The 16,716-nt window shown below is 38.0% G+C and overlaps 1 protein-coding gene across 2 annotated transcripts; it reads right to left on the reverse strand.

Moving 5' to 3' along the window:
- Positions 1-13,031: 13,031 nt before the first annotated feature.
- On the reverse strand, positions 13,032-16,447 carry LOC148010002 (uncharacterized). Of its 2 annotated transcripts, XM_087672975.1 has the most exons (6): positions 16,311-16,447; positions 16,101-16,168; positions 15,480-15,843; positions 14,572-14,645; positions 14,090-14,159; positions 13,032-13,814 (listed from the first exon to the last, which is right to left on the reverse strand). In XM_087672975.1, exons 3-6 carry the CDS (start codon positions 15,723-15,725, stop codon positions 13,335-13,337), a joined length of 870 nt encoding a protein of 289 aa, XP_087529101.1. In that variant the 5' UTR covers positions 15,726-15,843; positions 16,101-16,168; positions 16,311-16,447; the 3' UTR covers positions 13,032-13,334. The 2 variants fall into 2 exon arrangements, with proteins under 2 accessions (XP_087529101.1, XP_087529100.1); XM_087672974.1 differs by lacking the exon at positions 16,311-16,447 and having other exon boundaries at positions 16,101-16,304.
- Between the last annotated feature and the right edge of the window lie 269 nt (positions 16,448-16,716).

Here is a 16,716-nt window from a genome sequence, read left to right on the forward strand (position 1 = left end):
GGCATAAATAATGTCTACCAATACCTTATGAATGGCATGGAAAGTCCCACTTAGGCTTTCCACAGGTTGCCATTCAATACTTGTTGACGGAAAGATATCTACAATGACGAACCGTTTGTTAGAACTTGCCTAAATGGTTATTCAACTAATAACTTACAATGTGTTTGTTGGGGAACACGTTCGTTTGGAGGCAAGTGCATATCCTTGGCCATGTAAACATGTTGCACCTTGACAAACCAGCCTTCGGGCATAATTTTGAAGGCAATGATATGCCCCTTCCAGTGATGTTTTATATCATCTCGTTTTCTTCTTTTCACCTTATGAGAGCCCTTGCAAGATGGCAGCATGGTAACCCAATCGTTTACAGTAAAGGTTTTGGGCTCCCAATTTCCATTTGCTCCCTGGCTATAGACTGTGCAAGAGTGTATTAAACGAGAAGCTAGAGGAAGCCACGAAAAGAATGAAAGCGCAGAGAAAGAAGCTCAAAGAGGGGTGAGTGAACTAAAAAGTAGCACCAAGAACACAAATGAGTATGTATTGGGCGACAAAAAGAATGTTGAAAGATCTCCCAACTTTCAAAAAACTCATTATTAATTTCATAACATCTCTGTCACGTATTTTGTCAGATTTGTAAGTAAATAACGTCTTTGGGACTCCAAAACATGTCAGACTTTAGGGATTTTGGCTAAAAAAGAAGAGAGAATCACGAAATGGACTCCACTATCTCTAAAAAAGAGGAGACAAGAATACCATATTCTTGCACACGTGGCGAACTCTCTTTGGCCCTTTCCTTAATCTCGTGATTAACAAAAGTGCATTTTTTGAAGCATTTTTGGCCCTAATGAAATTTGACCTCACATACCACTTCAAATCCCCTATTATCATGAAGCTCCAATATCTCTAAAGGCTTTGCCCTACAATTCCATAGTATGCAGGCCCTCCTCTCCCCTTTTGGATTCACAAGGAGTGGTAGAACATAAAGAACTTTGCCCAATGAAGAAGTAATAGCTCTAACTTCCTATTCCAACATTGCATTTAAGTTTGGAAATGAGACCCAAATAGGACATTCAGAAAGCAAGACATCCTCAAGGAGAAGATTATGGACCATGGAACACAATAGACCAAATTGCCTCTCTAGCCCATATAGCTAGACAATACCTAGTCCCTTTCCTAGTATGCACCCAATTGAGCTGAGTAAAATCCTTTCCCCATGAATTTATAATATACCACAGGCCACAGTGGGCCTAAAATGTATTTAGAAACCATTTACTAAACACTTTATCAAATGAAGCACCCTACCCATAATAGCAAAAGATCCCAAAAGTAGCAAAATTATAATACCTAGAGTAAAAGGACTCTAGCAACAAGGTAATGCTTTCTGCACATTTTTTCTAACGAAATCCATAAATTGATTACTTTTTTTGGTTCATTGTGTGCATGTCATTAAATATAGCTTATGCAACAACCTAGAAGTCACTCTTCTTTTTGGAAAGAGTAACATAATTGGACTCATCTATGCCTGACACATTTTCTTCAATGTCCACATCCTTGTTGAATATATGTTTGCAAGAATATAAGTACACATCTAGGAGAAGAAGAAACTTGAGAGAACACAACTCGAAGTATATTTTGAGCGATGCCATTAGAAAAGATTTACAAGACCAAGTATGTCTTAAAGGGAATAGGTATATGAGCAAGGCCCAAGGCAAAAACCTCCAAAAGAGGTAACAAATTGCCATAGCGATCTTAAGTTTGTTCACACACAACAATATTAAAATATGATAGTAAATCTTCCATGGAAGTGATGTGTGTAGTGAACATGTAAGCTTTGTAAAAAGCTTCAAACTTCTCATGAGTCAAAGCCTTTATGAAAAGATCTACATGATTGTCCTATGTTGGCACATAGGCTAAGTTGATCTCTCATCCAAAGTTTCTCTCCCTAACATAATGATAATGTGCCTCAATGGTCTTAGTACATGCATGGAAGACTAGATTCCGTGAAACTTCCAATGTGCTCTAATTGTTAGTGAAGATAATGGTGAGACAGATAACTATTCAACACTCAAATTGGCCAAAAGGCATCTAATTCAAAGATACTCAAATGTAGCTATGAAAGCAGCCTTGTATGTAGCATCACAACTAGAAGTGGCCTCAATAATGGGCTATTTCTCACTCAACCATAATATGCATGATCTACCAAGCATGAAGCAAATGCCACTTTTGGATACACAAATGTCACAATAGCCAATCCCATTGGAATCCAAAAGGGTATGTAAATGTGGTGGTAATGAACTTCCCTTGGGATAAAACAACCTAAGGTGGCAAGACTTACAACTCAACTAGCAAAAGATTTGCTTCACTATCTACCAATGCTTAGTGTCTAGGCATAAACTTACTCATCTATGAGATTGCAAATTGAATGTTAGGCCTTGTAATGTAGAGATAAATCAAGCATCCAACAAACTAATAATAGAGAAGACATCAAAACATTCTCTGTCATCATCATGAAGGCTCAACTTTAATATTTTCTCCATAGAAGTAGCAAAATGATGTCCTCAAGACCAACTCTCTATGATAATGTCTCAATATACTTTGTTTGGCACAAAGAAATACCTACATCATACTACTTGAATTGAATGCCGAAATATTGATACAATAGGCCCAAATCTAACATATCAAAAGCTAAATTCTACTCAATCTTAAAATCAACAATATGTATCTCGTTATTTAGGACCAATGTGAGCAACTTGTCATCAACATAAACCACAATGATTAGAGGCACATCACCCTCATGTCGAACATATAACATGTTCTCAATTAGACTATTCTCAAAACCACGTGCAGTGAAGGATGCATGTATCTTCTCATACCAAGTCTAAGGTCCTTGCTTCAAACCAAACAATGTCTTTTTCAATCTATACACTTTGTTTTCTTGCCCTTTATGCACAAAACCATGAGGCTTAAAAGCATACACTTCCTCATATGTAAATCACCATTATGAAGTGTAGTTTTGAGATCCAATTGATATACATTCCAACCATTGTGAGTTATTAATGCGCAAATTCTACTAATAGTTGTTTGTCATATGGCAAGGGGGATCAAAGGTCTCATCAAAATCAATGCCCTCTTGTTGAACATTACCCTTTTTGTGACAAGTCTAGCTTTCTGGCTCTCAACACTACCATATGGCTTGTGCTTTAATTTGTAAACCCACTTGGTGACAATGCCCTTCTTTTCAAAAAGAAAATGAAACAAAAGTCAATACCATTTTTTTCAATAGAAACCATTCAATTTTCTGAACAATTAGAGAAAATATGGGCTCTCAAAAGGGCCCTTTAGCCTAGGATCAATGCCTTCTTTAAACAAGAAATTTGAGGTGGATCAAATAGGAAGAGTGGTGGTGTGCACAATCTATCCATTTCCTTTTCCACCTTGGGACCATCAAGATGATTTTTCTCAAAAAAGAGTGGCATTATCATAATTCAATCTTATTTTTTGGAATTTAAATATGGCTTCTTCTTCTCCCTTTCTACAATTTGTAAGTGGAGGAGCTATTTTAAAATCCAAATTTTCTTGCAATATTTTCAAAAAATATTTTATATTATTGCGCATGCATCAAGAAGCACCCAACATGAGCCATGCATTAGAATTTTTATTTTTTATTTTTTTAGGGGGGGGGGAGGGCGCAAGATATTTGTAAAGGTAGTTGCACATAGCATGATTTTCTTGAAATCGTTTTTGAGAATAATGATTACATGTCATCCCACCCTTCCTTTTGGATTAGAAAAATTAATCTCTACCTAAACGATACAAGACCCTTTTGAGAGACCATATGTCCCCTAATGCTTGCCCCTTTCAAAAGTCACATGCTTGTCCTCATCACACAAACTAGAAACATGCAATGCGTCGCAATCTAATGCATAAGAGGCACTATGAGAGCTCACATGAGTACAACTAGTTAATAATGCATCTAGCTTGCTATCATGAAATGTTTGCACTAGCCATTTTGGCATAATCATGTACTCTTGAATATCTACTCTCTCATCAAGAACTACATCATTCATATTTGCATTAGAAATAGGTTGATCTATACTATCATGAAAACCTTCCAAGGTTGAAAAACTACCTCATTTGGTGCTACATGTGATTGGGCACCATTGAAAATAGGCAATAAGTGTCATAGGTATCCATGAGCACACATTTGTCTCTTTTATACATGAAAGTAAAGGTAGAACAACATCTTCCACAAAGACAACATTATGATTGTCCAAGATACACTTGATTTTTGGAGGGTATAATGTATAACATTTACTTTCAACTATACTCAATAAAAATGCATAGCCTTGTTGTCCAACTTCTTGCGCTATTACACCGGTGCTAAAGCATAAGCTATGCAATCATGAGATACACTACAATGCCTTAGTGGGACACCAATTAAGTACATAGACTACACATAAGATAGCCTCAAGTAGGAACTTATGTGGAAAATATTGCCTCTTAATCATAAACCAATTAAGTATATAGACTACACATAATATCAGCCTCAAGCAAGAAATTATGTGGCAAATCTTGACTCTTAATCATATATCATGCCATCTCCCTATGCTGATTTGGTATGCTACATACGAAGCTATACATTAGTATTTTATCTCATCTTCAACCAAATGTGCATTAAAATCCTTTGACACATACTCCCCCTACCCTTTGTGTCAGAATAGAGAGTGCCCACTTCACATCTCGACAATTTTTCAAGCATATTGGCAAACTGCTTAAAGAACAAAATTAGTTCAGACTTAGCTTTCAAACCTTATATTGATGCATACCTGGAGTAGTTGTTAATGAAATTCGTAAATTACATGTAGTTTTCAAAAGATGATGTTTTTATTGAACCACAAACATCATTGTGTACAAGTTGTAGCTTGTGAATAGCTCTACCTAAACAATCTTTTGGAAATAAAGCATGTTACATTTTTCCCAATATGCAACTAGCTTGCAAATAGTTGTGACTAAGCCATCCTTTGGTAATGAAGTACATTACATTTTACCAAATATGAAGCCTTCACAAATGTGTTTCCCAAGTGCCTCAAGAGTAGATAATGCATTTAAAAATACTTTTGTAAATCTATAGTTGCACGTGCTATATCTTTCACATATTTATCATAGTTATTGAGCTTGTACAATCCATGACATAGTGAACTGGATGCAATGATTGTATCACCACAAGAGAGATGATGAACAATACATGTCGCCAAACAAAATTCACAATCAAGCCAGTCTTGGAAAGTATAGTAACTGAAAACGTATTCTTTGTGATCTCCGGTACATACAAAGCATCCATAAAGTACTACCATTAGACAATAAGTCAACACTTTTCCGACTCCTTTTAAAATAGGATAAGATGACATATTGGCACATGCCACAGTACTTCCCTTAGGGGAAAGCTCAAGTGAAGTGAATAGACTACATGGAGAAGCAATATGCTTCTTGGGACCACTATCAAAGTACCATGCACATGAATCCACAACAAACATGCAAGAATCATGTAAAGAAGGGTTATAGTTGCATTGTGTATGCTAAATGTCCAATGTGTATTCTACACAATATTTGCATATTCTGACTTAGAAAAAGAGATGTCTACAACAACCATACTAGCTTATTTCTTCTTGGCCTCTTTTGCAACCACTTTAGGATAATTTCTTAATGACATGATCTATCACCTTGTAATACCTATATTAGATTTTATTCTCATTTTTTTTCTCATCCTCGTCAACCTTGCTTATTTGAATTGCATTTGCAAGTTTCTACTTCGTATTAGAAAAGATAGTTTTTACTTTATCTTTATGATGACTAGCCACAAAAGCTCGATCAATAACATGCATAATGTACATATTTATCAAGATTGTTCTTCTTGCAACAAAACATAAATGAACTCGTCAAATAACAAAGCATTCACATTGTCTTTCAACATCAAACAGAGAGAGTAGATGCAAAACTCTAATAAGAATCATGAAGACTATTGAGAATAATCTACACAAGTGAATTGTCTAGCAAAATCCCATCCATAGTAATCAATTGCTCCTTAAGATCTTTGATATTTGTTAGAAATTGTCCATGGAGTCACTTTCGTCCATATGTTCACTCTCTAGTTGCTTACACAAGTAACATGCTCATTGCTTCCTTGATACAAATATGCAAGTATATTCAGACATTCTTATTTGTCTTACATAAGCGAGTATGTGGGATCATGATACATTTAACATATAATGCAATAAAGCCATGAGCCTCTACATCTCTACCATCTTGTTGATGAAACTACTTACAAGTAGGTGGTGGTGGTACTCTAGCATTAATTAGAGCAAAACTAAAACCTATAGCATACTCAATAGCACATGTTTCTATTGTTTCTACTACATTTGTGGCTTTCAAAATACTATCAAGACATTTGTTAATTTCATGCATAATGCTCCAAAGCCCCTTTGCAACCAATGTATCATGCATTATATAAGACCACAATGGATAGTCAATTCCATCCAACTTTTCCTCAATAGCCAACAAACAAAAAACATCATTGTTGCTAGCCATGGCCATTAACTATACTTGATACAAAAGTTTCCTCTATAGAGAAAAATATACACAAAACCGATCTATGCCATGTAGCACTATAGAAAGGATATAAGAGCTTTTATTTGTAAAATTATCTATTGCCATAAAAAAAGTTATCACAAAGGATGAAATATCCTACATAGTACTAGGAGTAGTGCAAACAAAGGCCAAATTGAACCCAAATCAAAAATCAAATGATACCAAGCCCTTAAGGGCTTTCTGCAAAAATTGTTGACTTGCAAATGCTCATCAAATCTCATCTCAATCTTAGAAGATCAAGCGGAGGGTGTTGATGACTCTGTCCAAGAGATTGAAATTTGCTTTGATACCAATTGTTAGATTTAGAGAATGTAAGTATACAACTAGAAGAAGAAAAAGTTTGGAGAACACAAAAAGTGTATTAAGAGGTATCAATAGGGAAGATTTACAAGACTAAGTATACCCTAAAGTGTATAGGCATATATATATATATATAGGGAAAAAACCTCTTAAAGAGGAAAAAAAGTGCCTTGATGGACCTAAGTGTGTTCACACACATCAATATTGAAATATGGTAACAATCTTGGCATTGATCATCACTCATTCTTTTCCCTTGCATATGGGGCAAGATGAGACCTATATAGCCCCTAGCTATTTGAAGATTCCAAAATGACTAATGGTTTTCCGATCAATGCCTCAAGCTCGATCAATTGGGAAAAAGTGATTTAGACAAGCTCGCCCCTAAGCCTCTTGTCTGAACAACCTTCTATTAGTACACATTTTAAACTCTTTTTCTTTTATTTTTGGCTTTTTCCAGTATTATAGAAAGGTGGAATCACCAAACAAAAACGTGAAAGGTCAAGTATTATGGAGATAACCTTTTCAAGGTCATGACACTAATAAGGGTCATGATAACGAAAGGTTCAATGGTCATGATCATCAATGACAAACATTATAATTACCCAAAGGTAGTAAAACAAAACAACAACTTAATTGTTTCATGAGGAAAAACATCAAATTAGCCAAAAACTTCAAGAATATATTGAGTAATTTCAAGTACTTCTTATAATGACATTTTTTCTTCAAATTTCATGAAGAACAATAGCTAGGAGGATCATAGAGTTGTGAAAGTGGAAAGTTAACAATATGTTCATAGAAAAGCTTTTTTTTCAACCTATAAAAATAAAAGTTCCTAAAGCAACCGGTTTTGATGTTCAAAATCGATTTTAAATGGAAGTTTCATAAAAGAGATTCTCAAAAAAGTCATCATGTATGTTTAAGGACACAACAAAATTCCAAACGATATTTTAGGATTCCAGCCAGTCATCCTGTATGTTTAAGGACATAACAAAATTCCAACTGATATTCTAGGATTCTAGCCGGTGCGAATACTTTGAAATACTGGTTTTTGTTAGCGACACAAGCACATTGGAGAGAGCAACATTGTCGATGTTTGCTTGGGAAGAGGGCCTAGGCTGTAATTGCCCAAGGATTGGAGAGAGCAACATTGTCAATGTTTGCTTGGGAAGAGGGCCTAGGCTGTAATTGCCTAAGGATTGGAGAGAGCAGCATTGTCAATGTTAGCGTGGCAAGAGGGCCTAGGCTTAAATGGCCCGCTTGCGGCAACATTGTCAATGTTAGCGTGTTCACCCGCCCTCGCGCGGCAAGCTTTGCAGAAGTAAAAACCAGCAGAGGCAAACATACTGTATCTGTTGCAGATCGTCGCATCCCTACTGTCAAAACACACAACACAGAACTGGACTGTTGAAACCGCATGGCGACCCTCACAATGGCAGGCGTGCTAATCTGACACTACTTCATCATCTATGAAGCCTTCGGGGGGGCACACACAGACAGACAGACAGACAGACAGAAACGGGAGATGTGGGGCTTTATTCTGCTGGGTTTGGACTTCTGTGACCAACAGTCATTATTTCAAGGTGATGAGTAAAATGCCATTGACATCTACAAGTTCCCTTCTTTTCATTTCCTGCAATTGGCTGGCCTTTGGCATGTCTGGAGAACGCAAAATGCTTTCATATTCGATTGCAAGCTACAGCCATCCCTGGTCATATTGGTCGAGAAGCAGGATTATTATTGCAACGGGTAGGTTCCATGGTTTTTGCAAGCTGTGCTTCAAGAGATTGCTGCTCCATGGATGCAGATCACCCCTTCCACTCCACTTGTGCTTCCTTCATGATAAAAAGTCAGCAGTCTTCATTAGCCTGTTTTCTTAGTTGCATATGGCCTCCATTGGCTGGCTAAAAGACCCTGCGTTTCTCAATATTTTTTACAACAATCAACACAAACCTGATACATCATAGAAGGTTAATGGTGGGGCTTTTCTCATTAATAGTGAGCTCCCTTCCCTTCATTTTGGTGAAGGTAGTTCTATCTAGAAATCTCGGTATGTACAAAAGAGAGTTTTGGCTTAGCAAACCAAAAGCCACAACAAAGAAAGTTGATTGTTGTCAGAGACAACAAATACAACCCCTAGCAAAAGTGTAGATTGGGAAAATGGCTTTGATCAAGTTGGATCTCTATGTACTTCAATCTTTAGCAATATAAGCTAAAGAAATATCATAAGGGGTACCACTTTTGAGACCAATATCAAAGATTAAGTGGCAACTTTTGTATTTTTAGTTTATGTGAATTTTATTGCTTATTGTAATTAGTGCTTAATCAAGGTATTCACCATCCTATCCGAGAAGGAAGACCGCTTTCATAGTTCCGTCGCAAGGATATCATCAACTCCCTTGGATTGGTAGGTTGATGGCACGTGACTAGAAGTCAAAAGCATTGCTTTAGTGCTGGAATGGTAATCAACTAAGCATTACGGCAAAAATGCCTTTATATAGTGAAATGGAATCAAGCAATGATAATGCCTCTTGCTCTGAAAAATCACTAAGGGTTAGGGGAAATGCAATGTTTTATTTGGACAATGCATCTAGCGTGGGTAGTTTGTTTAGACCAAAATGTGGATCCTCCTAGCCCTCTTGAAGTTGATGGCTAATGAGAGAAAGAGAAATTTGATGACCAACTTGAAAATTAGCTAAGGACAGTAGCTGAACTGGTTGTGCAATTGAGAAATGATTCTTGGTTTATGTACTTTTTGAACTTTCTAAATAAGGGCGACAAGTGGTAAAAAGAGAAAATTGTCTTCAAGAGCTTTTAGACAACATGGTGAATCAAAGGAAAACCCAATTACGCGGCATAATGTCCCAAACGTGGATAAGGTGCATAAGCAAATGATATCAGTGGGACAATTGATACATCATACAAGGTCAACTTGGAAGTGCTAATTAATCTTCATGGATAACAAGGTATGCATACAAATGTAGACTGTCTAGGGTACTTTGGTGGTGGTTTGGTTTTTCAAGCAATAGCTGGTAATACTTCAGATATAGGGCTATACTGACCAAGTGAATTTGTTATACAACCACCTATGCATGGTATGCAAGGTTCAATGTATCCAGGGGACTTGATAAATCATTCTCAGTCTTACATTTTACCTTGATGAGTTTCGTTGAAGCTAATATTGCTTCAAGCCCTTTCAAATTCGATAAAGTATAGAGAGTCCAAAGTATTGTTTGATGTTCAAGGGAAAGGTTGCATCTTTGCTTCCCTCTAGTGATGGATAGGTCAATTGTATGGTAGATTTCACATGTACTTTATTTGCATTCAACATAGTGTATCCTGAGAGTATTTTTGCAGTTGGGATTGCTAAGTAAGTTGGTATGCAAATGTATATGATTTGCACCTAGGCTTTAAAACTATACATTTGTAAGGCTGTGGACATCCATGGAGTGTATGGGATACATGGGATGGACATTTGGATGTAATGTACATTTACAAGGCATGTATGGAACCAAGAGAAATACATTTGTATGAGGTATATCTACTTTCTAGCTAATGTTTACCTTACATGAGTATCAAGTGGTACATTGTTGCTATGAAGCATTGTTTATGCTCAGCTTGTGTATTACTTAACTTTGATGGTCAAAACAATGTTGCATTTTGGCATGTGGCTGCATTTGTTATGGTCCTGACATTGGTTATGTTTCATGTCTGTGGGTCATAAATTGACTTAAAGTAGCTAGAATTTTAGATATTGTTTGATTGTGATGCTAGCATGTATTTTCAGTAGTGGTATTGGATACTTTTGTTAAATTACAATGCAATCAAGGGTAAGTGCAAGGGTTTCAAGGGAAGGCCAACCAACCAATATAATGTTGGATGGAATCGATCTTTCAATGAGTAAATTGAAAGCCAAAAATCCCCAAGCAAACCAAGAGGTAAATTGGTTTGAAAGCTTGTTATTTGCTATGGATAGCAAGATATATTGAAGATTGAAGGAGAAAAAGGTGGATCTCAATGTACTTCAACTTCAACCTTACGTAATAGTAGTTAAAGAAATATTGCAAGGGGTGCTAGATTTGGGGCCAAATAAGTGTCCTATATCAAGTGGTAACATACATATTTTCAATTTTTGTGAATTTTATTGTTTGCTATAATTAGTATTAGATTGTTTACAACCCTATCTAAGAAGAAAGGTTAGTTTTGGCTTTAGACTACCAAAACTACCACCTTATGAGAGCACAAACAATTAAATTTTTAACATTTTCCTATGTGGGAAAAGGGGATATTTTCCCTTGTTTTTCCCTATAGTGCTCAACATCATGGGCTTCTGTCTTGGGAGGCAATGCATACCTAACTATGTGCCATTGGGGGCCAGGGACCACTGGCCAACGTGGCTGGCCCCAAGAGCACCTAGCTAGGCATGCAATCCCTCACTAGCAAAAGCTGATAACATTGTCACATATTGGGAATTTGCCTACAGCTTCTTGTGGCATGAGCAGCAGCTGGCCAGAAGAGGTGCAATTTAAGAATTAGTTTTTCTTCAAAAGTGCTATATTGGCTGCTGCACCAAAAAGGCTCTACCAACCAGTAAAAGTTAAAGCTGGATTCTAAAACAGCCCTTCCTTTCACCACACAAACAGGTCAATCACAGCCTGTGTCAACATGCACGTGATTTTCCTTTCTGTTGGCCATACGCAGAAGGCCTCACTTTAGTCTAGGACAGGCCATAAAACCACTGCTCAGTTGCAAGTGTACAGTAAAAAAAATCCCTCAGCACATAGCTTTGTCTTTATTGTGAGGAATTCCTCTCAAAGGGGCCTATGCAGATTGCAAAATTGAAGTGCAGGCAGGTGGCCTGTAACATTGGTATACATTTTTTGTGTTTTCTGAAGAAATGAATTCATAAACTCTGCCCCCACCACCCCAAGCCCCCAAAAAAGGAGGAAAATATATTTCCCCTTGTGAACTTTGGAGTTCTGTTATTTGAGCTTCAATTTATGAAAATAGTGAGTAGCAGTAATCAGACATTAGACGTTACTTAATGCTAACTAAGATGCAAACTCATTGAGAATTTATAATTGGCTATGACAACCAGAGAGTATATCAAAACCTATCTCAAGCAATAAAGTACAATGGACTCAATCTGAATACTCTTCTGCACACCTGCAGTATCAGTAGAATGTTTGTGCTGTAGTTGGATGCTGTAGCTTCTCGAATTAACTATGATTTCATAGCTGGCTACAACAACCAAAGTGCAACACAGCCCATTTCAAGTGAGAAAGAGGAGTCTGGACGTTCATAGTGAACTATGCCAAAACTGCACATTGTACCCATATAGAATCAAAAAATTTCACCATTCTGTACCCATGCATAGACAATGCAAGTGTCACCCAACATTGCAACAACATTTGTTTGTAACATAAAAAATACTTGTTATTTCAGGTCTCCAGTGTCCTATTGTTAGTGGCAAAGTTTGACAGACTTCATCCAGTGGTAAAGTTACAGACAATTGACTTCTTTACTAAAAAGAAGGAAACCAAGTCAACATCAGTACAAATAATAGTTTTTAATGCAGAAAGCGCACCTGAACTGTCAAACTATTGCAGTGCACCAGAGGCTTCAAAGCACGTTGCATTGGACATCAATATCCTTCTAAATCAGTAACCTACCATGGATTATGCAAATTCAAAAGCAGGAGTTCAAATCACCCAACTACAAACGTCTGATACATTTCATGACGAATGGCTAGAATCTAAAAGGAATCAAGATGCACACAACCTGTTTGAGCTGCCTATTGACAAACAGAGAAAGTATACAACCCGTTTCAAGGGGTAAAGCTTGATACACTTAACTGCACATCCAGAATATCTCTAAACTACATCTAAGTCAGGCAAATTTCAAAAGCATGGTGGAACTCATCACCAACTACAACTGCCTACACATCCATAATGAATGGCTGGTATCCAAAAATGAATAAAGATGTACCATAGAACATATGCGGTGTACTTAAAACAACCATTTCTCTTTATACCACCACTCATCCTTCCACAATAAGAGACAGGTAGAGTAGTCAAAATGTACATACATGATGTCCAATATTCACTTTACTTAAATCAAAATCCTTGTGTTAGTTTTCAAGAGGCTTTACCCAGAACACTGAAGCATGTGAAAATTGCTGAAGAGGCAGGCTATTAAAACAGCTTCAAAAAGAGTTACATTTGATGGCATTTTAGAAGCTGCAGTCCTAGGCTGCAAGGCAAGCTCCACTGTCCTATTTATCCTAAATCCATAAACTTGTTCTACATCAGATTAAGACCTTACATTACAACACTTTGACTATGTAAAAGAACTGAATGTGTGGAGTTGGAGGTAGAGGTAGCAGACTAAGGCATTCACTTCCTCTTCTTTTTGGGTGGCTCTGCGACCTCATCATCCTTGTCCTCATTATCTTCATCGTCTTCGTCTTCCTCATCACCCTCATCCTCAACTCCATCTTCATCATCTTCTTCGTCACCTTCCACACCATCCTCGTCCTCATCTTCCTCACCTTCCTTCCCATCATCATCATCATCCTCTCCCTCATCACCCTCATCGTCGTCATCTTCACCATCTTCGTCATCCTCATCACCTTCTACCCCTTCCTCACCTTCCTCGTCATCCCCAGCCCCTTCCTCATCTGCATCATCATCATCATCCTCACCATTATCATCGTCATCATCATCGTCATCTTCCTCATCTTTATCTTCATCATCCTTGTTCTTGGCAGCTACAAGCCATTTATTGACTTCCTTGCTATCCAGTTTAACATTTGTGTCAGGTCCTTCCAGAAATCCATCCTTCTCACTAACTCTACATATTGAGGGTACATACTCCTGCAAAGATGAAATTAAGCAAAAGCAGTCAGGTTACTGTGAGATATACATGTCACACCTTCTCATTAACCCAAGCTCCTTAGGTTCACTATCTCATGCAAGTAAGGTTGATTTCTACATGCATGTCCCATGTATTGGTGAAAGAAACTATAAGCCACTCCATTTGTCATGTTCTCATGAAACAAACTGTTAAAGTTGCACTTGGCAAAATCCAACAGCTTAATGCAACATAACCTTTGAGTATTACATTAAATCCCTTCTTTGAAGTAAATTACCTCTGACGATGCCATGTCATGTATGAGGCCTGTATGCTGTAATAAAAGCCTAGGGTTGAGATCCACCCCCCTGCAATACCAAAAAGCCATTTGAACGTTGCAATAGGGTTTTGGAAGCTGAGATTTTGCAACATTTCTGATATGACCTATGCCTGGTTGCATTTGCATTTATGCACTAGTAACAAATAAATATATGTAAGCAATGAGTACAAGACAACTGTTTCAGTTTAGTAATGGCCTCCATCCTGACAACAAATCTTGTCACTAATAAGCATTCCAGCTGCGACATCTATGTAAACATTTGATCCAGGCCTTCCTCAACAGAAAGAAAACAACAGGACCCAACATTTTAAGCCTCAAATAACAGGACCTTCGCTTATATCATTCTTTCCTAACTGTCTACATAGTCCTCTCATGAATAATTGGAGCTGTAAACTTGCAGGCCAGCTGCAGAAAAAGGTTATCTTGAGAAGATGACTCACCAAACTGTCTTACAGCAGCTGCAGTGACCACAGAGAGTTTCGTCAGTAGCAATATGTCCATGCTTTGATGCAACCTGGCAAGATTATGGCAGAGATGTTGTCAGACCTCAAAACTACAAAGTGCACAGCCACACTACAAGAACCACCAGACCCAGACAAAAGTAAAGATGCTTTCATGATCCACAGCTGTGACAGTCCTCTTAAAACAACACTAACAGCATCCACCCTAAATACCAAGAGCTTTAATGGCAGGCACATGTGCACGTTTAGATGCAAACTTATGAGGCCTTGCTAAAAACAGGGTATCAAATACACAGCTAAAACAAAACATGCACAAAAATCAAGTTTTCTGAAAGCCTCTTTACCTTGTGTTCAAAATTGTACACCCTACTCTCGAAAGCTCTATTTAAACACAGTAACTTGACATGGGGGCAGACACATATTTTGAGGTCGAGATGCACCTTAACTTTATTTAAACACAGTACCTTCACATGGGGGCAGACACATATCTTAAGTCCAAGATGCATCTTTACTTGAACCTGGTGTGGCAACTCAGTACTTCTACAGAAGACATCCTAAATTCATTTTAATTTTACCCTGTCACCACAGCAACAAGAAAGTAGACCGTGTGTGTTTCTCACGTGCATAGGTATGTGTGCACACAGATGTACAGCTCTGAACCATTTAATACAAGGCCTGTAATCTAAATAAAACACAGCCTGAATTGCAAATCCTTTATAATTGCAGCATGAAAATCTCTAAAAGAACCAGATCTACTTAAAACAGACGAATCTGCTTGGCAAATTCCTATGTCCTGGTATGTCAAACAAAATTTGCCAACAACTACAAAAATCTTCTACCAAAGATGAACCTTTCAACACAAAGAAGAATTGAGCACAGACACTCACCACAGAAATCGTCATCTCTTCATCCACTTCTTCTTCTAGCAACGTATGGTGGTGTGCACATGATACAGACATCAGATTTGAGAGAAGGTAAGCAGCTGATACTGCCGCTTTAAGGCACGCTTCATCGAGGACATACAAGCACATGCTCAGAACCGAAGACACACTTCCAAAATCATACTGCTTCTCAGGATTATCCTCAAAAATCGGCCCAGAGACAGTCAACTGTTCTACTGCCCCACCTACCATGTTAACAACCCTTAGCTACTATAAATATCACAAATCTGAGGAAGAAAAGCCGTGAAAAGGATAATTATGAAGCTTCGGCCACTGTAGGTGCAGCAATTCCTCGGCAGCTCAAGTTAACCTGAAGAGACGTAACAAAAGGGATGAGTTTGAGAGAAAACATGGCATAATTCATCTAAAGAACATGAACCAGGACTACAGAAACAGAATAAGGCCTTTGAATTGAAATTAACAGGAAGAATTATCTAAAGTAAGCTCACACTAGCAAAACCCCCAAATTTCCAGCATATCAACACAACAAATTGAAACTTAAACCAGCTATGTCAAGGAAATTTTACTAAAACCTTCAATTTCAGAGCAGAAACAGCCAGAAAGTACCAGGGAGCTGTAGAACTAGGCAAAGCCCTGAGATTCCACCGCTAGAACTGAGAAATTGAGCAGAAACCCTACAAGAAGCAGATTCTCTGAGAAAAGGACTCGAAACCCTCCAATTTTTCAACACGAACAGCTTTCTGCGCCTCCAGAGCTCCCAAACAGCACCATGGACCCCAGATAGACGAGAAAGAGGAAGAAATCGAAGGGCATTACCACAGCCATGGCGAGCTTGCGCGTTCTTTGTAGCCAAGGGCGAGTACTCGCACATTACGGGCCATAAACGGCGAGTCGATTGGCTGGGCGCTTGGGCGGGGCCGTAAACGGCAAGCCGGAACGGGTAAAGTCGTCTCGTGTGGTCACACCGTAACAGTTAATGTCCCAGCCCACAAAAATCTTGAGTGTTCCATCCCCTTTAAGGGTGCAGTCATGCGGACGCCGAGTTCACCAAAAGTATTGTTTTTGCTAGTGTGGATACAAAAACTTGTAACTTACATTTCCGGAGAGCATTTTGGGTGTTAACACGAACGTGGAGGACGCCCTGTGTTCCTCACAATGGAATGAATATTGTTACTCGTAGCTAGATACCTTATCACATGCCAATTTGCAAGATGTGGTTCAT

The sequence above is a fragment of the Lygodium microphyllum genome, chromosome 30 (assembly GCF_053477565.2).
Source record: "Lygodium microphyllum isolate KBCC chromosome 30, Lygodium_microphyllum_v1.1.10, whole genome shotgun sequence".
NCBI classification, from domain to species: Eukaryota; Viridiplantae; Streptophyta; class Polypodiopsida; order Schizaeales; family Lygodiaceae; genus Lygodium; species Lygodium microphyllum.